The following is a 23560-nucleotide window of genomic DNA, read 5'->3' as shown; positions in this document are numbered from 1 at the left end:
CATTGAAGGCTGTACAGCAGTTTACTGTCAGCAGTCATCCCAAAAGCTCATCCAAAGCAAATGTAACCCACTCAGAGGAAATGGAAATGATAGAAAAAGTAACATGTTTCATTCTCTTTGCTCAGGGTCTACCTGGCGAGATTGGATTTTCAGGGAAACCAGGAGAGGCAGGCAAAGCAGTACGTTTACAGTATATTTTTTCCACATTTACAGGTTACATGTTTGACATGTTATAATATGATTCACTAAAGTAACATTAAGTTGTCTAAGCACTCATGTCCCAGACTTATCCCAATATTTATTGTTGGAAGGGTTTACCTGGAAACGATGGGCTGGACGGACTTCCAGGCAATGACGGAGCCAAGGTCAGTGTAGCATTAGTAGAAGTAGTGATTCATGTTGTATAACCAACTGAAAGTTTCAGGTCTTTATTCCTCACAAAACAGTAAGGAAACATCTAATAACATGTAACATTCCAAAGTTCTAGAGGATGGTATCCTTACCGACACGTTTAGGTTCTCAGAATGTTGTCACATGGTAATGCCATGACCAACCTATTTTCAGCGTTGTGACAACGTTCTGTGTTAGTTAGGATAATATCTGATACAATGCCATAAATGTACTAAGCTGTGTTATTCATTCATCTCCATAGGGGCCTAGAGGAGAGTCTGGATTGGATGGCTTCCCTGGTAAACCTGGTCCTAAGGTACAGTGATACTACTCTTTGTCCAAAATGGCACCCCTTTTCCTATATAGAACACTCCATAGAGCTCTGGTCAAAAGTAGTGAACTACATAGGAATTACAGTCGGGTGCCATTTCAGATGCAACCTCTGTCTGGACACCCAGGCCATATCATTGGTACTTCATAAAAGTAATGCAGCAGACTGAAGTTTATATAGAGTCTATAAAGGTGACTTTTAAAGTATCCCTTTCACCTAATCTGGAAGGATCATTAAATAGGAGCTGGAGTTGTTGAATAGAAACCATCTGAGATATACCTCTGCGTTTATAGACAATCCTTTATTCATTGCGCATGGCTCCTTACAGCCCCCCACTTGAATGCAGACGTAGTTAATAGACAGTGTGACAGAAATGTCAATCGTGGTCTGAGGAATCTTATGATCTCATGATGACCGAATGTGTCCCTGCTATAGGGTGAGGAAGGACCACCGGGACCAAGAGGACCTGGAGGAGAGGGCGTGAGTTACTAATACATGGCTATGACCTTGCATCATTATACTCAACTAAAATTTCCCATCTCACATGCTCTTCATCTTTCTCTGTGTGTGTGTGTGTGTGTGTGTCTTACAGGGACAAGTTGGTTTAACTGGACAACCAGGTGTTGTTGGACCAAAAGGAGAGAAGGGAGGACAGGTGAGTTTAATCTCATAAGCACAATTAAAGCTACACTCCTGAATTGTGCATCAGCCCAATGACAGCTTGCATCTAAATATCCTTGTGTACTATGCTCCTGTTTGTTTCTTGTGTTTTCTTTTTTAGGGTGACCAGGGACAAGGCGGCTCTCTCGGGCCAAAGGGTGACAAAGGTGACAAGGTAAGACAAATACAGTATGAGATATTGATTCACAAAGACTCATGTAAACAGCTAGCTACTGTATGTCACAACATCATCTAAAAGCCGTACAGTCTCTTACCTTTATCATTACTAGACAGTCAGTATCAATGAACAAGGTTCTTCTTACTGTGTGTTTTGCTTGACGAGTATGGTTATTAGCTGAAAAGCTATGTTTGCTGCATGAAAGATGTTTGTTGCTTGTATCAGAGAGTGTATTTGTCACAGAGACTTCCTCTTCACTTTGTCTCACTAAGGACCACCAGGACTAGTGTTTTGTAATGAGTTAATTAACATTCACACACTATGTGTGTGTGTGTGTGTGTGTGTGTGTGTGTGTGTGTCGCCTCAGGGTGACACGGGACCCAAGGGAACTCCAGGAATACCAGGAAATGTGAGTAAAGTAGAGGGATGTTGATTGGTGCAAATGACCATATTAACCACAGGAGGTTGGTGGCACCTTAATTGGTGTAACGGCGTTCTTCGTTTGTCAAAAGAGAGTCGGACCGAAATGCAGCGTAGTGGTTACTCATGTCTTTAATGAAGAGATCGTGATACATGAAATAACTTGTACATATACAAAAACAACAAACGGAACGTGAAACCTATTACAGCCTATCTGGTGAAACTACACTGAGACAGGAACAATCACCCACGAAATACAAAGCGAAACCAGGCTACCTAAATACGGTTCCCAATCAGAGACAACGAGAATCACCTGACTCTGATTGAGAACCGCCTCAGACAGCCAAACCCATACAACACCCCTACTCAGCCGCAATCCCAATAATACAAAAACCCCAATACGAAATACAACAACATAAACCCATGTCACACCCTGGCCTGACCAAATAATAAAGAAAACACAAAATACTAAGACCAAGGCGTGACAGAACCCCCTAAGGTGCGGACTCCCGGACGCACCTCAAAACCATAGGGAGGGTCCGGGTGGGCGTCTGTCCATGGTGGCGGTTCCGGCTCGGGACGTGGACCCCACTCCATTAATGTCCTAGTTCCTCCCCTTTGCGTCCTGGGATAATCCACCCTCGCCGCCGACCATTGCCTAATAGTCCTCACCCAGAACCCCACAGAACTGAGGAGCAGCTCGTGACTGAGGGGCAGCTCGGGACTGAGGGGCAGCTCGGGACTGAGGGGCAGCTCGGGACTGAGGGGCAGCTCGGGACTGAGGGGCAGCTCGGGACTGAGGGGCAGCTCGAGACTGAGGGGCAGCTCGGAACTGAGGGGCAGCCCGGAACTGAGGGGCAGCCCGGAACTGAGAGGAAGCCCAGTACTGAGAGGAAGCCCAGTACTGAGAGGAAACCCACTACTGAGATGAAGCTCAGGCAGGTAGTAGGGTCCGGTAGATCCTGGCTGGCTGGCGGATCTGGAAGATTCTGGTTGACTAGCAGATCTGGAACAGACTGGTTGACTGGCAGATCTGGAAGAGACTGGTTGACTGGCAGATCTGGAAGAGACTGGTTGACTGGCAGATCTGCAAGAGACTGGTTGACTGGCAGATCTGGAAGAGACTGGTTGACTGGCAGATCTGGAAGAATCTGGTTGGCTGGCAGATCTAGAAGATCATGGCTGACTGGCAGATCTAGCTGCTCTATGCAGACTGACAGCTCCTTGCAGACTGACAGCTCTGGCAGCTCCATGCAGGCTATCTAAATACGAACAATCACCCACGAAATACAAAGCGAAACCAGGCTACCTAAATACGGTTCCCAATCAGAGACAACGAGAATCACCTGACTCTGATTGAGAACCGCCTCAGGCAGCCAAGCCCATACAACATCCCTACTCAGCCGCAATCCCAATAATACAAAAACCCCAATACGAAATACAACAACATAAACCCATGTCACACCCTGGCCTGACCAAATAATAAAGAAAACACAAAATACTAAGACCAAGGCGTGACAATTGGGGAGGACGGGCTCATGGTAATGGCTGGAGCGAAATTGATGGAATGGTATCAAACACATGGTTTCCATGGTTTCCAGGTGTTGGATGCCATTCCATTTGCTCCATTTTATGAGCCGTCCTCCGCTCAGCAGCCTCCACTGATAATAAATTTGAACAGTGGAAATTGACATGTTTGTGAACCGAATCATCTTTCTGTCATGCATATATCAAAACAATAAAACATTTGGATCCATGTACAACTAAGCAAACAAAAAACTTCCTGTAAAAATGCATTGCAATTTGAGGATGCTTGCTGACTAACTTGTCTCTGTTTTTCTCTCAGGTGGCCAATGTTATCCCTGAGCCTGGTGAGCCTGTAAGTACTGTAGAAACCAACAAGATCTCACAGTCTCCCAACAGTATTCAACGTTTGTCCAGGGGGATAGGGTTCAAATTAATATAAGTGCCCAGCACTGGGACCGAACCCACAATCATCAGAGCCGGAGCGTGTGCTTTAAGGCGGTGAGCCTACTAGATATAATTGGCTCACGCTCCCTAGTGAATGGTATTGAAGGCATTTCTCGACATCCTGGGGACCAAGAGAAACAATGAATACTGAAGTCGATCTGGTGTGACCTTGCTGGTTAGAAACTGCTCTGTGTTAGACAATTTGTCCAGGCATTTCAATTTAAATTCTCCAGGCATTTTTTTAAATGTTTAATTTTACCCCCTTTTCTCCCCAATTTCGTGATATCCAATTGTTAGTAGTTACTATCTTGTCTCATCGCTACAACTCCCGTACGGGAGAGGCGAAGGTCGAAAGCTATGCATCCTCCGAAACAGAACCCAACCAAGCCGCACTGCTTCTTAACACAGCGCGCATCCAACCCGGAAGACATCCGCACCAATGTGTCGGAGGAAACACCGTGCACCTGGTGCACCTGGTCAGCATGCACTGCGCCCAGCCCACCACAGGAGTCGCTAGTGCACGGTGAGACAAGGATATCCCTACCGGCCAAACCCTCCCTATCCCGGACGACTCTCGGCCAATTGTGCGTCGCCCCATGGACCTCCCGGTCGCGGCCAGCTGCATTAGAGCCTGGGCGCAAACCCAGAGTCTCTGGTGGCACAGCTAGCACTGCGATGCAGTGCCCTAGACCACTGCGCCGCCCGGGAGGTCCTCAACACTTTTTTATGTAGGCTTTAGTTAATTGTCGCCAGTCCTAGAAACTGTACACAACACGTATTACTATACAGAAATATTACACAAACTGGATGGGCATTTATCCTGTTTCTTTCTCCCCAGGGAACACCTGGAGAGAGAGGAGAAAAGGGAGAGCAGGGGAATCCAGGAGATATTGTGAGTTCAGAATAGAAGGAGCCTTCTACAGTTCCAATGGAGTAACATTAGGCTGCATTTGGGGAAATCAGCAGTGCTCCAAACTCTCCACTGGATGCCAAAAGAGATGCAAGTTGATGAAAGTGTCCCCTTTATTTGGTAGAGTCAGATGGACATCTATGCTGCAGTTCAGTGGTGGAAAAAGTACTTAACTGTCATACTTGAGTAAAAGTAAATATACCTTAATGGAAAACGACTCAAGTAAAAGTGAAAGTCACCCATTAAAATACTACCTGAGTAAAAGTCTAAAAGTTCTGGTTTAAAATGTACTTATGCACAGTGGTGGAAAAAGTATTAAGTAGTATTGTCATAAGTCAAAGTATATTCTATACATCAAATTCCCACACTTAGACATCATTTACAAACGCAGTATTTGTATTTAGTGAGTCCACCAGATCTGAGGCAGATCAGATGAACAATGAGTTATATTGATAGGTGAGTGTATTGGACCATAATGCTGTCCTGTCTGAGCACTCAAATTAGGACTTTTTGGTGTCAGGGAAAAAAGTATTGGAGTAAAAAGTACATATTTTCATGAGGAATGTGGTGAAGTAAAAGTAAAAGTTGTCAAAGATATTCACAGTAATGTACAGATACCTCCCAGAACGACTTAAGTTGTACTTCAAAGTATTTTTATTTAAGTACTTTACACCACCGCTGCAGTTACAGTGCTCCACCACTAGGATGGACACTGTTTGCTTTGAAAGGAATCATATGGCATTGCAAAATACGGAATCATTTGTTTGACGTTGAACATCATTCTGGGGATGTTACTAACCTGCGTGTTGTGTGAAGGGTCAACGAGGAGTGCCTGGTGAACGAGGCTTTGCGGGACTGCCCGGACCACAGGTAAGGACTTCAGTCAATCAAATGTTATTTATATTTGGACACTCATCTATTCACAACCGATGTAGAGACAATAACATAAGGGCCCTTTAAAATACGTCATTTTTTTTTGGCCTAACACCATTTTGTACAACGCTTAAAGAATGACTGCTTTTAAAAAGCACCGAATCCCTTTGAAACGGCCTATGTGGCCTCAATAGCAGTCAGAAAAAGTTATTTGCGTTTGACTACAAAGTGCAAATAGGATACTTTTGGTCATAAAGTCAGTCTCGTCTAAGACAAAGTTTTGAACATCCATGTGTCACAAAGGGTAAATGAAGGTCTTGTGGTGAACAGCTGCGGCGATTGCTCTTTATCCAATAGCATAGACATTGAGACAGACACGTCACCATTTCTTTACTTGAGAAATACTGCATCAAACTCCTTAGTTAGATGTAAAACTGTGCAACTAAAACATCCTTGGCAAAAACATCAAAATCAATGACATATTTCTTGAGTTATCTTAGATTCATTCTTGGGATTTTGAGGAAGTGAAATAGACTTCTGCATCTACAGAGTCTCATAGGGGACAAACTTCATTAATTGGTCAGGAAACACTCCTTTTAAGACTGAAATCAAATTGTTCTAATGAGCAACAGAAAAACACACATGGCAATCAATATGTTAAGTTGCTTTTTAAACCACATCAGGAGATCATCTTTGAGGTCAGAGAAAAATTCTAAGACATTTTAGTGACCCTTTAATTCAAGTGCGCGCCTAGCAAGAGGCTGCTGTTTAGCTGTGTTTTTGTAGCGCTCATGTGATAGTGGAGTTTGCAAAACAAATACCCTGAATTGATGCAAATAATCATGATAGCATTTTGCCAGGTAAGCACAGCCTAGTTTGTAGTTAACATTTCATTGAGAAGACAGTTTTCCTTGGCATCATCGCTAACGGCTAGACTTAAGCAATAAGGCCCGGGGAGGTGTAGTGTACGACTAATATACCACGGCTAAGCGCTGTTCTTAAGCATGACGCAGCGCGGCATATATCCAGGCTGTATCACATCCGGCTGTGATTGGTAGTCCCATAGGGCTGGCAACAATTGGACCAGCGTCGTCCAGGCCGTCATTGTATATAAGAATTTGTTCTTAACTGACTTGCCTAGTTAAATAAAGGTTCAATTTTAAATAATGTAAAAAAGATATATTGGCCATATATCACAAACCCATAGAAGCCTTATTGCTATTATAAACTGGTTATCAACTAAATTAGAGCAGTAAAACTAAACATTTTGTCATACCCGTGGTATACAGTCTGATATACCACGACTTTCACCCAATCAGAATTCAGGGCTCAAACAACCCAGTTTATAGAAAGTGGTAGACAGTGCACGCACACAGACAGGGGCATTCTGGTCTTCAGAAAGTTACAGGAAATACGAATCGCTGATATATTCTGTTCATGTCTAATGAGAAACTTAGACAAATTAATACATTTTCAACATATTTAGTTGATTCGCTATGACCTCAATCATTGTTTTTATATTGTCGAATTTCATCACGGATTGTATAAGGACCTACATAAAATGTCCTCCATTGGAAAATAGAAATCAAACCTCGACATAATTTGACATATTATACTGAATGATTTCCACTTCCTTCATAACCTTGTTGGTTATCCCCTTCAATTCAGGGACCTAAAGGTGACATTGGCCCTAAAGGAGAGACTGGGAGACAAGGAGAGCCTGTAAGTTCTGGGTCCTTACTGCTGCATATTTGTCTGATAATACTATTACACATAGACAGTTGTGAATGAAGCCTTGTTTCTATTCCAGGGTCCGCCAGGATTGCAGGGTACACAGGGTACCCGTGGACTGCCTGGCAATGTGGTAGGTTCATTTTGCGAAAATGACAGCCCAAAAATATTTTAAACATATGGAATTTGTGTGTTGGTGCTCAAGGACATCCCTAATGCTTTAAACTAACCTTTGACCTAACGTGTGCCCTGAACTTCTCTCTCTGTCTATGACACAGGGCATCCCTGGAACCCTTGGACCACCTGGAATAGCTGGACAGAGAGGAGAGAGGGTCAGTAACCGTATCACTGCTTTGCTATATGGAAAAACAGGTGATCTCAAATGTGTTGTTCTAGGGACATCATATTGTAACCCGAAACTCGTGTGTCCTAGGGACCTTCTATTGTAACTCGTGCTGTGTGAATGACTAAGCTATGCTATGCAACACTGTGCTCTGCTCATCTCCCTGTGTGTGGTGTGTTCCAGGGAGAGATGGGGAAGGAGGGTCGTGGTGGCCCCGCAGGCCCTCCTGGAGATACAGGCATACAAGGACCCCCTGGCCCACCCGGGAAGGGCAAGGACGGACAGAACGTAAGACACAGAAACATCACTGTATAAGACGTTCAAACCTCATTGTTACGTTCAAACCTCATTGTTACGTTCAAACCTCATTGTTACGTTCAAACCTCATTGTTACGTTCAAACCTCATTGTTACGTTCAAACCTCATTGTTACGTTCAAACCTCATTGTTACGTTCAAACCTCATTGTTACGTTCAAACCTCATTGTTACGTTCAAACCTCATTGTTACGTTCAAACCTCATTGTTACGTTCAAACCTCATTGTTACGTTCAAACCTCATTGTTACGTTCAAACCTCATTGTTACGTTCAAACCTCAAGTTTTTCCTGTCTGTGAGACCACAATAACCAAGGTCAAGAGTTTTGCATGGTCTTGTGGCAGAGGCAGGAAAACGTCCTGACTACAGAATTAACACACATCTAACTTGTTATCCAGACTCTAAGAAAAATGAACCAGAGTTTGTTGGCACATATCCAATCAGGAAATTAAGATCTCAGGCTCTGGGGTTTCAAATTAAAAGCCATTCACATCCTGTACAAGTATTGGCTGCACATGTACATAAATCAACATGCATTTAAGTACAACCATACTGCAGTATGACTGCTTATGTTAGTGCAGTACAACATGCATTATACAGTTATGCCAACGGTTTGACCTGGAACCTTTTTACTCATTTTCTACACCACAAACATATGGTGATAACGCTGAGAAAGCAAACAAACAGAACATACACCGTTTCTGCTTTATCACATTCAACTAATGAAGGAACCCAGCAGGACATGTGCTGTGTGTGTGTGTGTCCAGTTTACTACTGTCAGCTGCTGCTCTATAACACATAACACATAGCCCTCATGCACACACCAGTACAGTACACTATTTGCACAAATACATAGTGATTATTCTCCTATGTGTTACATTGGTTTCTATTAACCTAGTCCAGGGAGGACCATGTCTTTTATCCTATAAGACTTTAAATGCCAAGTGTTTGATTTGACCAGCCAGCGGGCTCATAATATTGTTATGTGTGATATTATATTACAGGGTGATCCTGGACAGCAGGGAATTGAAGGACAGCCCGGCCAGAAGGTAATGTCATTTTAAAGTTGGGTTGGGGTGGATCGGAGGGAGGGGTAGAGAGAAACATCAGTGCCTTGAAGCCTGGAGTGATTCTGGTGACAAAAAGGTTTTATTTTTCTCTAGCTTAGGAAGAAAACAATCCATTTTGGTTGGACAAAAGCAATTTCGTTTGACCACCATACCATGACTGACACACTGATTTAATAACAATGTCTTTGGGAGCAGGAGATTAGTGGGGTGGGGGGATAGAGAGAGTAATTAATTGAGGGTAGTGCAAGGCCTTGCATGCACATTCTGTTGATTACATCTCTTTAGTTGTTAAACCATCCTCCATGGTCACCTTTACAACCACCACACTGAATACTAAAACTTCAGATTGGATTCTCTGTTGCTAGAAATAAACACGAATGTGATGTATCTTGCCTGAGCAGCCGAGACCTGCAAAGATCAACAACCACTCTGCTCAGCACAGCAGAACTCTCTGAGCCAAACATTACGATAGTACAGCAACGTCATCAGAGAGTATTGGCCATTGCATTAGAAGATACTGGTTGGATGGTGACCAAGGTTCTGTTGGTGTCTTATTGGATGGTAACGAAGGTTCTGTCTGTGTGTTCCAGGGCCAACCCGGATCCCAGGGACTTCAGGGGATTCCAGGGAACAGGGGTCCTCCAGGAGAAGGCAAAGTCGGACCACCGGTATAGACAACCACTCTACACACATAACCACGCCACACACACACACACACACACACACACACACACACACACACACACACACACACACACACACACACACACACACACACACACACACACACACACACACACACACACACACACACACACACACACACACACACACACACACACATTCAATCTTTCATCATATTTTAAACATTGAGAACATCTTTATCTTTTACAGGGACCTTCAGGGCCAAATGGTGCAGTTGGACCGGCGGTAAAAACATTTTTGTCATAATTAGAGTGACAAAGTCAATGTGAAAACATGAACTGAGTAATGTTGAAAGAAAAGTTCAACTGACTGCTGTTTGTTTCCTGGTTCAGGGTATGAGAGGTCTGTCAGGCGTCGCTGGTTCACAGGGACCTGCAGGACACAATGGTTTACCAGGAAGACCAGGAGAGAAGGGATCCCCAGGAGAGCCAGTAAGTTGACCAGTACAGTAAATGGGGTTGGAAACGTCCCAACAACACTGCAAACTCAGGCCAAATACTGTAGCTTCACTATACTGTACCTTCACTATACTGTAACTTCGTTTTCACTGCTCTGATGGAACACCTCTGAGGACGTATTCAAACAAATAATGTGAAAATCAGTCCAGTCAACCTTTGTATAATAATGGATCAAACTAATATAAACCATCTCTTTCAGGGAGCAGCAGCAGACTTGTCGGATTTGGATCTGAAGGTAAGGAGGAGAGCGCTGTTAACATAGTACCGTTTGGATCTGAAGGTAAGGAGGAGAGCGCTGTTAACATAGTACCGTTTGGATCTGAAGGTAAGGAGGAGAGCGCTGTTAACATAGTACCGTTTGGATCTGAAGGTAAGGAGGAGAGCGCTGTTAACATAGTACCGTTTGGATCTGAAGGTAAGGAGGAGAGCGCTGTTAACATAGTACTGTTTCTTCCATCTTTGATGATACAGTTTATTCTGAGACAGAAGGATTCTTTCATCACTCAGTGTTTCTCCTTGTCCTTCAGGATGTGTGTTCAGAGTGCCCAGCCGGAGCCCCGGGACAGCCTGGTCTGCCAGGGATACCAGGGGACAAGGGACAAGCTGGACCCCCAGGGAAGAATGGACAGGACGGGCACCAAGTAAGGACAAAGTCAGAGCACCATGCTATTCCATCTGTTGTATGATAAAGGCACATCCTGAATCATTAATAGGAATAATATGAGCCTCTCTATAGCACTTCTTCAGACTCTCAACACTACACAGAGAACTTATGGCTAGGCGGCGCGCCAGCGGGACACCTGTCGACTACTTCCGGTGAAATTGGAGGGCGCGCAATGAAATAAATAATCATAAAAATTATGGATATTAAACATTTAGGTACATACAAGTATCTTATATCGGTTAAACGCTTAAATTCTTGTTAATCTAACTGCATTGTCCGATTTACAATAGGCTTTACAGCGAAAGCATGCCATGTGATTGTTTGGGGACGGCGCCCCACATCAAAATAAATTCACAAATAGCAATGAAATATTCACTTACTCTTCGAAAATCTTCCTCTGATTTGCAATCCAAAGGGTCCCAGCTACAACATGTAGTATCGTTTTGTTAGATAAAATCCTTATTTTTATCCCAAAATGTCTGTTTAGTTGGTGCCATCGATTTGAGTGATCCACTCGTTCAACTGCAGAGAAAGAAATCCAAAAAGCTATCGCTAAACTTTGTTAAAACTAGTCAAAATATGTTTATATTTAATCATCAGGTACCCTAAACTGTAATTAAACTATAATATTTCATACGGAAAAAAAGTATGTTCAATAGAAAAGTGATATTAGCAGGTGCGCATTCTCTTCATCATGCGCGCACAGACTGATTTCCAACTCTTTGTTCCTGTATCAAAACTCAGAATTCTTACTCGTTTTGGAAGAAAGAAGTCTGAAACCTTGAACAAAGACTGTTGATACCCAGTGGAAGCCATAGGAATTGCAATCTGGGAGCTGGATTTAACTTTGGGCTCTCTCAAAAAAAAATATAAAAAAATGTTGGTATTTATTTGGATTTTCTCCTACCATATCTATTGTGTTATAGTCTCCTACATTATTTTAACATTTCTACAAACTTCAGATTGTCTTCTTTCCAATGGTACCAATTATATGCATATCCTGGCTTCAGGGCCTGAGCAACAGGCAGTTTACTTAGGGCATGTCAGTCAGACAGGAAGTGGAGTTAAATAAATCTTCTTCAGGATAGGGTCTATTTAACTTCATAGAAGTAGCATGCCTCAGACAGTGGTGTAGGAGAATAGCGAGGAGTCTCCTGTATTCATCACACTGTGTTTGACTGAAGTGGTGGGAAGGTATGAGACTGGCTCTCTCAGCATCGTTAGGCTTCCTGTCGTCTGGGGGGTATAGTGAATGATCAGGACCTGGAGACAGGGCTGCTGATGGTCTTTTTGGAGAGGGAGAGAGCGGGAGAACCAAGGTGAGAGACAAAGACAGACAGACCTGAAAGAGAGATATAGAGAGATTAACTTTAGCTAGCCAGGAACTGATGGTGTCTGCGTCATTGTCATTGCAGGGCCAGGCAGGCCCAGCCGGAACCTCTGGACCCCCAGGAGCTAACGGAGAAAAGGCAAGTCCTCCTCAACCACACCCGATTATTACCCACACACTTTTACCTTCCATAGAACATAAATGATTGAGTTGAAGACCTGAAAACATCTAGTGGTTTGTGTCGGTTATGTCCCTTGCCATACAACACAGTGGCCAGAGGTGATATGCATTATTTATTTACTGTTTGTCCTACAGGGTGTGAAAGGTGATAGAGGACCCCAAGGAGGGCCTGGAGACAAAGGTGAAATAGGCCACACCGGACCCCCCGGCCACCCCGGGGCTGCTGGCATCATGGGGAATCCTGTGAGTACATGTACCTGCCTGGTGGTACTACCAGTGCCTACCATAGGCCACCATCTTTGCTATTTAGTAGTCTAGTCTCATATCCCTGTGTACTGTATTGCCAACTCCTATGGTCATTGCAGTAGGATGAATGTTCTTTCTGACTCCTCCCTCTTCATCTCTCTGTAGGGTAACAACGGTCAACCCGGCCCCATCGGCCCCCCAGGAGCCCCTGGAGAAAAAGTCAGGATGTTGTCAATGTGTTTCATTTTCAGACCACATATTGCACTACATGTCATCAGTTTTATATCGGCCTCATCCCACTGGCTGGCCATATAGGTCAACTGGGCTGAGTGTTGTTTTGGCAGAGGTCATTAATCATGGTTGTGTTGTTGTTGATTTATCCTGGTTGAATCTGTGGAACTATCTTGTGTCTGTTTCCACCCTGCAGGGCAAGGAGGGGATGAAGGGAATCCAGGGGCCACCAGGTCTACCAGGCTTAATGGTGAGAAACGCTGTTGATAAACTCTTGTGAAGGAGTAGAAATGACCTGCTGAAGACATACAATATTATTGATACTAACAATACTAGTACTGCCTCTATCTCAAGCTAACCATGATAACATACGTGGAACTTATGGAGTGGACTGTAAATAAACAGTTTGAAAATTAAGTCTAAATTCTAAAAGCTGAATGTTCCACAGGGTCAAATGGGCAAAATTGGCAAAGATGGCCGCCAAGGAGAACAAGGAGAATCTGTGAGTACACATGATATGGCCAAGATATTATTCCCAACATATTCTGTATGTCCTGTACTGTAATTCTGTATTCTGTACATAATCAGTCATAATGGTCTCTGGCTATACATGGCACAATATGTGTCCCCTGCATATTTAATGCACATAATTCCCTTGGTGTGTGTAATCTAACCATGTGGTGTGATCTCAGGGTAAACAAGGAGAGCCAGGACCACAGGGACAACCCGGACTCAGGGGAATGCCTGTGAGGAACTTAAACTGTGGGGAGGATTATTTAACTGTGTGGTTAATGAAAATATAACTTCACCAGTATTCATGTTGATGATTATCTCCATGCAGGGCTTCAAAGGTCACAGAGGAGAGCCTGGACCACCAGGGTCAAAGGTCAGTCCTTTGACTCCCATGTCACAATAGTCAACACATTAGATGACTAGGCCATAAAGTGTTGAATATGAACGTGGGCTTCTGTCTTCCCTGGTCTGTCAAGATCAAATAATCTCACTCTCAAAATTGTGACACATGCCTACTCTTATTAAATCTCACTCAGCTCTTAGTTCTAGTATACGATATCTTCCACAGCAGTGTGACCAATGGCATGCCTCAATACAGACACCACTGAGGCACTGAATCACAGTGCCAGGCTCACATCTCCACCAGCCTTTTCTCTGACCGAGATGGACCAAGTGCCCAAGTGCATCACCAGAACACCTCTCTTAAAGACAGAGGATTATGTTGGATTGACTCCTCTCTACCTCCATGTCAACCTATGGATTTTAAAGAACACATTGTATGTGCTGTATAAGAGTGTCTCGCCTTGACCCTAGACTCGTACATCCAGGCCATCAAGGTCAAGGCGTTGGAGTTTTTCCTCTAATCCCCATACATTTGACCATTGGAGCCCCTTTCTATAGCTATAATCAAAACATTTTCTATAGAACTAAATTAGGAAAAGAGGGGCCTACTGTGAATTGATTGATTAATATATTTCTGTCCTTAACCAATCAGGGTGAAGATGGAAAGGAAGGCCGTAGCGGACCGGAGGGTAAACCTGGCCAAGACGTGAGTAAGAACATGCATTTAGCCAATCATAACTCTGTAATTATCAACACACAGGGAATGTCTCACTAATATATGCGTTGTGTTTGTTTTTGAAGGGTAATATTGGACCACTTGGACCAGAGGGCCTTGCTGGCCGGAGAGGGGAGAATGTAAGTCACCTTTACACTGCAGTTTACAAGCCTTTATCTGCTGATACTTAGCACACCAGACTTAGCACGATGGCAACCTGGTTGATAGAAAGTGACACTAATGTCTGTCTGTATTTCTCCCTCTTCCTCCCTCTCTACCTCTCTCGCTCTCCCTCTCTACCTCTCTCGCTCACTCCCTCTCTACCTCTACCTCTCTTGCTCTCTCTCCCTCTCTACCTCTCTCGCTCTCTCCCTCTCTACCTCTCTCTCACTCTCTACCTCTCTCGCTCTCTCTCCCTCTCTCTTTCTCCCTCCCTCCTTCCATCTCTACCTCTTAACCTCTCTCAAGGGTAAACATGGTGAACCAGGACCTTCAGGAAAGCCAGGAGCCCCTGGTACTCCTGTGAGTGATTATTTATATACAGCACTAACTGCTCTTAGCATTGCATACATTGCTTCTGTGAAAACAGAAACATGCACATGCAGTGAAATGCTGTTTGTATTTTGCGAACACAGCAGCTTCTCTCTACCATGTATCTGGTACTCCACAGCCAGCAAGATCAAGCTCTTGTAAATATGAATATTAATCACTTGCTGCTGTTTAGTCTTTCACTGCAAGATCTTTTAGGAGATTTACCTCCAACAAAAGCAACGTTCATAAGAATGTCAGAAAGCTAAACGTCAAGTTAATCTCACCCAGTCCCTTATAACGAGTAGTGCTGCCTGTGAGATAATGGCACCGGAAAGGGTGGCTGCCGTTTTACGGGATCTTAACCAACCGTGCTATTTTGTTTGTTTTTTTGCCTTGTTTGTAACTTATTTTGTACATAATATTGCTGCTACCGTCTCTTATGACCAAAAAGAGCTCCTGGGAGCTTCTGGACATCAGAACAGCGATTATTCATCTTGAATTGGAAGAATAATTTTTCTGTAATGAGTCAGCCGAGAGGGATTGACTCCAGACACCCAAACAGACCCTCATCCCATCATTCGCAGGATAAAGAGACAGAGGATTTTCACAGAAGGAGATCTGGGCGACTTGTGAGGATCAGGCAATGAGTGGCTAATCTGCCTTTGCCATCGGTACTATTGGCCAACGTAAAATCTCTGGAAAATAAAATGGACGAACGAAAAGTGCATATACCCTACCAGCGGGACATTAAAATCTGTGATATCTTATGTTTCACAGAGTCTTGGCTGAATGACGACATGAATAACATACAGCTGGCAGGTTATACACTGTACCGGCAGGATAGAACAGCAGCTGGTAAGACAAGGGGTGGCGTCCTAGTATATTTGTAAACAACAGCTGGTGCATGATATCTAAGGAAGTCTTGAGGTTTTGTTCGCCTGAGGTAAAGTATCTCATGATAAGCCTTAGACCACACTATCTACCAAGAGAGTTTTCATCTATATTCTTTGTAGCTGTCTATTTACCACCATAAACTGATGCTGGCACTAAGACCGCACTCAATGAGCTGTATACAGCCATAAGCAAACAGCAAACATTCACAAGGCCGCAGGGCCAGACTTATTACCAGGACATGTACTCTGAGCATGCGCTGACCAACTGGCAAGTGTCTTCACTGACATTGTCAACCTCTCCCAGTCTGATTCTGAAATACCAACATGTTTCAAGCAGACCACCATAGTCCCTGTGCCCATGAACACTTAGGTAACCTGCTTAAATGACTGCCGATCCGTAGCACTCACGTCTGTAGCCATGAAGTGCTTTGAAAGACTGGTCATGGTTCACATCAACACCATTATCCCAGAAACACTAGCCCATTCCAATTTGCATACCGCCGTAACAGATCCACAGATGATGAAATCTCTATTGCACTCCACACTGCCCTTTCCCACCTGGACAAAATTAACACCTATGTGAGAATGCTATTCGTTGACTACAGCTCAGCGTTCAACACCATATTGCCTTCAGAGCTCATCACTAAGCTAACTCCCTCTTCAACTGGATCCTGGACTTCCTGACGGGCTGCCCTCAGGTTGTAAAGGTAGATAACAACACATCCGCCTCACTGATCCTCAACACGGGGGCCCCTCAGGGGTGCATGCTCAGCCCCCACCTGTACACTCATGACTGTACGGCCAGGCACAACTCCAACACCATCATTAAGTTTTCCAATTACGCAGTTGTAGGCCTGATCACCGACAACGATGAGACAGCCTATAGGGAGGAGGTCAGAGACCTGATCGTGTGGTGCAAGGACAACAACTTCTCCCTCAACGTGATCAAGACAAAGGAGCTTCAAGATGTGGCATGGGTCTTCAGATCCTCAAAAGGTTCTACTTCAGATCCTCAAAAGGTTCTACAGCTGCACCATCGAGAGCATCCTGATGGGTTGCATCACTGCCTGGTAAAGCAACTGCTTGGGCCTCCGACAGCAAGGCACTACAGAGGGTAGTGCGTATGGCCCAGTACATCACTGGGCCAAGCTTCCTGCCGTCCAGGACCTCTATACTAGGCAGCGTCAGAGGAAGGCCCTAAAAATTGTCAAAGACTCCAGCCACCCTAGTCATAGACTGTTCTGTCTGCTACCTCACTGCATGCTGTACCGGAGCGCCAAGTCTAGGTCCAAGAGAAGTCTAAACAGCTTCTACCCCCAAGCCATAAGACTCCTGAACATCTAATCAAATGGCTACCAGACTATTTGCATTGCCTTCCCCAACCTCTTTTACGCTGCTGCTACTCTGTTATTATCTATGCATAGTCACTTTAATAACTCTACCTACATATACATATTACCTCAACTACCTCGACTAACTGTTGCCCCCACACATTGACTCTGTATCCGTACCCCCTGTACATCGCCTCGCTATTGTTATTTTACTGCTGCTCTTTGTTTGTTTTTGTTTTTTGAGTGTATTTTTCTTAAAACTGCGTTCTTAGTTAAGGGCTTGTAAGTATGCATTTCACTGTAAGGTGTTGTATTCGGCACATGTGACAAATACAATTTGATTTGATTGTTCAACTACAGTATGACTACGCCATGTGAAAGTCCCCATGTTTCTGTGTGTATTACAGGGTCCCGCTGGAGCCAAGGGAGACCCTGGGAACCCAGGTTTACCAGGCTTTAGTGGTCCAAAGGGCCCTTTGGTAAATAGAGATTCCTGATCCTCAACGTCATTACTAGTGTGCTAAGCTACTGTTGCTATACCTCCTAGTCCTTCATGTTGGAACAGTCTGAGTTGAGGTTAAGCCATAAGAGTATTTGAAGTTGTGACGCAACCATTTCTGATTTGATCAAATTTATTTTTACTTAAACGTCTCTTCCTTCCGTCTCTCTATCTATCTAGGGTCCTACTGGTCCTGTCGGCCCAGAGGGAAAACAGGTAAGAACCATTGAGTGATTGATTGATTGGTTCGTTTGTTGATTGATTTTTGGAGACATATTTCAATTTTCATCAGCTACTTTTAGTATCTTTACACTATGAAATGGATATGATGTGGAACATGGATTGGGAGATGTCTTGCCAACGACACACTAAACAAACAATTTCTCTGTTTCACAGGGTATGTCAGGCAGAGTAGGAGAACGTGGAGTCAAAGGAGAGCGGGTGAGTACATACAGGAGCAGGCCCAACCACATACCATAAGTAGACCATTGTTTATATTGTCTCTGAGTGTGTTTTGTTGGATGTCTTTGTAGGGGGACTCAGGTGGGAAGGGAGATAAGGGATCTGTTGGAGATCCAGGTATGCCTGGTAACCCGGGGCCCCCAGGCCGTAAGGGCCACACAGGGATGATGGGTATGTCCGGACCCCCAGGAGAGGTGGGACTTACCGGGCCTCAGGGAACACCTGGAAACCCCGGACAACCTGGACCACGAGTGAGTAGTGACTTGAATACTTGCAATGGCTCCCCAGAGTTAACCACCAGGTTTTTAGCTCAGCAGGTTAACGGTCTTGTTATTTACAATATACTCTGGTTCATATCCAGTCAAAGTGCTATAGAAAATAATACAGGCATCTGGAAATCGATGATGTAAACATGCTAATTTCTCCTTCCAACAGGGAGAGTCAACATCACTGGAAACAATGAGAAGGCTGATCCAGGAGGAACTAGCTAAAGCGTTAGATGGTGAGACTGGCGTATTGTTAGGGACAATGGGACATTAGTGCAATCTGCAATGTATGCTATGTATGTTTGACCTCATATGAGCTGTGCAAGTCATAATCGTGTGTGTCCGTGTGTCCCACCTCCAGACAAAATGGCGTACCTGATGGCCCAGCTCCAGCCGGCCCATGTGAAGAGCACGGCAGGTCGGCCAGGACCTCCAGGCCCCTCGGGGAAAGACGGGAGCCACGGTCGCCCCGGGCCCCCAGGGGAGCCTGGCATGCCAGGGCAGAATGGAGGAGACGGCATGAGGGGACCCATGGGTCCTAAAGGTAACTTATCCAAAGTGAAGAACCATTATTATTGGTCACACATACTGTATTTCTTGGTTCAGATATACAGACAATGTGAGAGCATAAGACTAAAAAGTGTAATATTGTCAAACCACTACATGAGAGGTGTCAGATTTCCACAAAACACATTTACACCAACTATTTATATTAGTTGCCTTTGGTGTTCTTGATTTAGACACTGTCTGTAAGAACATCATTGTGAGTGTTGTCTATCATCTCTTTGCCGTCCAGGTGAGAGAGGGTCCAGAGGAGACAAGGGAGAAAACGGAGTTGGACAGAGAGGAGAGACTGGACCATCAGGTCCTATAGGTACAGTACTGTTGATCTATTACAGCAATATATCAATGGAATGTCTCTATGACTACAATATCATTCTAAATGGATGTTTGTTTGTGTCCATCTTGAGATCCGTAGTTGCTAAACTATGCACTATCCAGCACGAGTGGGGTGAGTGACTGACACTTGAACTTCCCAAGAAAGCAGCAGTTGCTTCAGTGTGACTTTGCTACTCCACCCCCCAGGTCCTGCAGGTATGCCAGGCTATGGTAAGGACGGGCAGCCCGGGGCGGCTGGAGCTCAGGGAGAAGCAGGGAATCCTGGCCCCCATGGCCAGCCAGGCCCCAGCGGACCCCCAGGACAGTGTGACCCCTCCCAGTGTGCCTACTACGCTAGTCTGGGATCACGACCCCACACCAAGAACGTCAAGGGGACTTAAAGAGACAGAGACACACTAACTGCTTCCAGAATGACAACCAATGCCTTGTATAGTGCACTACTCTAGTCAAAAGTAGTGCACTATAAAGGGAAATGGATGCCATTTGGTATGCAGTTAGAGAGCTACAAGTCCAGCTATTTATGAACTGGGATGTGTCAGGATGAACCAAGAACTTTTCTTTCTATAAAAATATATCTCCTTAGTTTGGAGGGAACACGAGAGAAGTGTTCTGCCTGCCTGCCGGTCAGAATACGTTTGTTTTTGATTTTGTTGTGAGGGTTGGGGGTGAAATGACCAGGGGAAGTGGGTGTGGAGGGTCGGTTTGTGTCTGATATTTGGTAATGTTATCATCAAGAATTACGTTATTTGTTCAACTTAGACGGACTGCCATTGTTCCTATCCGGCTCGAAGGACCATGTAAAAGACCCAGTCATGCTTACTGGGCCTGGGTTCAAATAGGATTTATTTTTGCTTGATTGAGCTTGCCTGGCACAATGGAACCAATGGAGTAGTCGTCAAAAGGGCAAACCCTGCTGATCTGGCACTTTAGGCAGGCTCACTCAAATGCTCAAAACTATTTCAAAGAAAACAAATACCATCTCTACCCATGTCTGGTAAAAGATGGAGCCACAGTTACAGAACAGCCATTTATACCATGATAGAGTTGTCAGTCTCCCAACGTACACAGTCGTAAGTCTGGTATGGGTTTAACATCAGATTCAACCCATCAATCAGTAGCCACATCATTGATCCAGCAGTAGGCAGCTCCTCTGACTGGTAGTGATCCAGTCAAGTTATTTCTATTGATGGGAAGGGAACATTGGCCTGAATGAGGCACAATCTGAAATGTCAATATTAAGTTTCATGGACAGATCTTTAATGAGGCTGTGGATGGTGGTGAACGACTACATACGTTGTTTTGCCTTGCCTGTAAGCTTCTAATAGTGCACTTGTCTTGAATAATGAGAGACGGGCCACCAGTACTGGACAGGGTGAATACTGAACTTTCACAATCTCTGGGTATCTGCAGCATTACTATCTTAACCTTTATTACAATCTAAGATAGTGTGTCAGCAACAAAACCATCTGTGACAGCTTTAATTACCTATTGTACAGTGTTTGTTCATTGTTCCTCCAAAGGGAATCCAACTTCATGAATGCGTGTGAGGCCTTTAAGTAGACAAGACTGGTAAGACTTTCAAAGGGAAATGGAAAACTACAAAAGGAAAACTACATTTCCCATTTCGTTTCTACCTAAGTGTCTCTGGTGATTCCACAGAGTCTGCCAGTAACCAGTCTGGAGAGAGAAGGTATTCAAACCACAGCTTTTGTTCCACTCGTTCCTCAAACATTGCTTGTTTCCTGGTTTCACTCTACGTTCTCTCTAACTAAATCGTTAAGTGCTATACAACATGAGTTTCTTCTTCCCTGTTTTGTGATTGGTAAAGTCAGTGAGTATTCTGTCTGAAGGATGTCTTTCATCACTCATCCCATGTCCCTAGTGGACCAATTATACCCTCTCTAAAACTCACAAGATGAGTCGAGGGAGAGTCAGTAAGAAAAATACAATAGATTACTCACTGCTCACTCTAGGGGAATTATTTTGGCTTGAAAAAATGTAAGACATCAATATTGAGGTTCCGAAATGTTCATCAGATCACCAATAAAGTAAAATAGATATATTGTCTTTTATGCCTTATATGGATGTGAGCCTGGATCCAGCATGTATTTCTAGAACACAGTAAGAACACCCACAGTGTTCCAGAACCCAGGCCAACACCAAAAATGTTCCAGAACCCAGGCCAGCAGCCACAGGGTTCCAGAACCTAAGCCAACACCCACAGTGAAAACACTGCTTGGCCATCTGCACCTCCGGTCACTTCATTGAAGGTCTTCCAAGGTGCTGAATAGTTATAGCTAAACATACAGTGTCTACATTGCCCACTGTACTGTAGCTTGTAAAACTGCCTCATGATCCATGGCAGTCAAAGGAACAAAGACCGTATGCTCTTCGCTAACTTGCATACACTTTACTACCACATCACAGTGAAGATGTGTGGACTTCGTTATGAATTACGTTTCAGAATGCCAAATAGGAGAAATACAATAGTAACATAATGGTTTGGTAAATGGAAAACACTTGTTAGCCCATGGATGTGAACATTAGAATGTCTGGTGTTTCTGCCAGTGCTCCCCATAGAAAATGATGCAGAAGGTGCACGTTTCTAATTATGTTTGGCTTGTTTCCTCATTTCATATACATTTGTGATAATTCAAAACAACCAACTGTATGTAACTGATTTAGAGTTTTTGTTAATTATACTGTTAAATGATTCACAGTTTGAAATACCAGTAGCTTACCGTATGTGGAATGTTTAAAATGGTTTTACGATGGTAATCCTTACCTGTTTATCCTAAAAGAATGGTGCTAAAATATCCTAAATTAGTGGCTGGTATGCTTGTATGTATTGGAAAGGTGTATTATGTACTGTATCATGTTGTAATAAAGACTGGAACAGATCTTTTTTTTTTAGAAAAAGTATTTTGCTTTCCTTTGTGAGTAATCTTTCTGTGTCCTCTTATAAGTGCTGATATGAATTGAATTCTCAATTGTTAGGTTTCCTACTTAACCTCTTTGCTCAATGTCGAATATTACCAGCTAATTTACCGGTAGACCCTGCAGGCATATGACAAGTTCATTGCTTCTTTTGAATGTCAATCGCAACTTCGACAGACCAATTGAAATGAACAGTAATCGCTCAGTTTAAAATGTTCTCCCGTTATCATTTGCATAGCATGCACAATTGGCAGTTCTGTAAAATATCGAACCAATTTTTATTGCTAATCAGAATTGTAATTTTTCTGAAACGATCTATCGTGCAACTTTTGGTATGCGAGTGTTTTATGGACAACCTATCGCCTATTATTCCAAGAGATGCCAGTAGATCCATGATTAGACCTATAAAGACAAATAGATGCCGTTGAGAGGGGGTGGGGGGGGGGGATGGAGGAGGGAGGAGGTGGAGGAGGGAGGAGGTAGAAGGGGGAGGAGGGGGAGGAAGAGGGGGCTAATTCTAGCCTGCAGTAGCCCAATTTCCTGTTTCAGCCAACAGCCAGCAACCTTCTAAAGGTCATATTGACTCAATAAATGAATCTCTGGTGTATAGACTCAGAGAATGGGACGTTGACACTCCTCAGTAACTAGGCAACGGTGGACTGGAAGACCCTGCGGACGTTTATAACAAAAACTGGTCAAACTGGTCCCCTGGAGGTCTTGGTCCATTCCCTAGATGTAACAGAGTCAACAGATAGAACTCTCCAATGGTAATCATGATGTCACAAAAAGCTCTCCAATGGTAATCATGATGTCACAAACAGCTCTCAAATGGTAATGCTGAAAGTCACAAAGCTGTCATAGTATTTTGGGCCTCCCAGGTGGCTCTGCGGTCTAAGGCACCACAGATCCGGGTTCGATCCCAGGCTGTGTCGCAGCTGACCGTGACTGGGAGACCCATGAGGTGGCACACAATTGGCCCAGTGCCGTCTGGCTTAGGGGAGGGTTTGGCCAGCCGGGAAGTTGGAGAGTCCCATCGTGTTCCAGTGACTCCTGTGGTGGGCTGGGTGCATGCATTCTGACACGGTAGCCAGGTGTATGGTTTTTCCTTCTGATACATTAGTGCGGCTTGCTTCCGGGTTAAGTGAGCAGTACGGCTTGGCAGGGT

The 23560-nt window shown here is 44.1% G+C and overlaps 1 protein-coding gene across 3 annotated transcripts in view; it reads left to right on the top strand.

Annotated features, from left to right (window-relative positions):
- The window catches only part of LOC124012767 (collagen alpha-1(XXII) chain-like), a 75599-nt gene extending 53143 nt beyond the window's left edge, over positions 1-22456 (top strand). For all 3 annotated transcript variants that reach the window (XM_046326711.1, XM_046326710.1, XM_046326712.1), the window contains 38 exons: positions 126-179; positions 312-365; positions 653-706; positions 1157-1201; positions 1314-1376; positions 1503-1556; positions 1927-1968; positions 3826-3858; positions 4789-4842; positions 5677-5730; positions 7402-7455; positions 7544-7597; positions 7743-7796; positions 7991-8095; positions 9127-9171; positions 9783-9860; positions 10087-10122; positions 10230-10328; positions 10555-10590; positions 10883-10996; positions 12435-12488; positions 12665-12772; positions 12941-12994; positions 13203-13256; positions 13455-13508; positions 13699-13752; positions 13848-13892; positions 14514-14567; positions 14663-14716; positions 15045-15098; positions 17739-17810; positions 18011-18046; positions 18227-18271; positions 18364-18543; positions 18728-18794; positions 18920-19102; positions 19355-19432; positions 19645-22456. In XM_046326711.1, coding sequence (XP_046182667.1) covers positions 126-179; positions 312-365; positions 653-706; positions 1157-1201; positions 1314-1376; positions 1503-1556; positions 1927-1968; positions 3826-3858; positions 4789-4842; positions 5677-5730; positions 7402-7455; positions 7544-7597; positions 7743-7796; positions 7991-8095; positions 9127-9171; positions 9783-9860; positions 10087-10122; positions 10230-10328; positions 10555-10590; positions 10883-10996; positions 12435-12488; positions 12665-12772; positions 12941-12994; positions 13203-13256; positions 13455-13508; positions 13699-13752; positions 13848-13892; positions 14514-14567; positions 14663-14716; positions 15045-15098; positions 17739-17810; positions 18011-18046; positions 18227-18271; positions 18364-18543; positions 18728-18794; positions 18920-19102; positions 19355-19432; positions 19645-19838 — 2622 coding nt within the window. In that variant the 3' untranslated portion in view covers positions 19839-22456. The remainder of the gene's footprint in view (positions 1-125; positions 180-311; positions 366-652; positions 707-1156; positions 1202-1313; positions 1377-1502; positions 1557-1926; positions 1969-3825; positions 3859-4788; positions 4843-5676; positions 5731-7401; positions 7456-7543; positions 7598-7742; positions 7797-7990; positions 8096-9126; positions 9172-9782; positions 9861-10086; positions 10123-10229; positions 10329-10554; positions 10591-10882; positions 10997-12434; positions 12489-12664; positions 12773-12940; positions 12995-13202; positions 13257-13454; positions 13509-13698; positions 13753-13847; positions 13893-14513; positions 14568-14662; positions 14717-15044; positions 15099-17738; positions 17811-18010; positions 18047-18226; positions 18272-18363; positions 18544-18727; positions 18795-18919; positions 19103-19354; positions 19433-19644) is intronic.
- Positions 22457-23560: the final 1104 nt, after the last annotated feature.

Source organism: Oncorhynchus gorbuscha, linkage group LG24, assembly GCF_021184085.1.
Source record: "Oncorhynchus gorbuscha isolate QuinsamMale2020 ecotype Even-year linkage group LG24, OgorEven_v1.0, whole genome shotgun sequence".
NCBI classification, from domain to species: Eukaryota; Metazoa; Chordata; class Actinopteri; order Salmoniformes; family Salmonidae; genus Oncorhynchus; species Oncorhynchus gorbuscha.
Note: the sequence above shows the minus strand (reverse complement) of the source record. Positions and strands in the feature narration are given on the sequence as shown.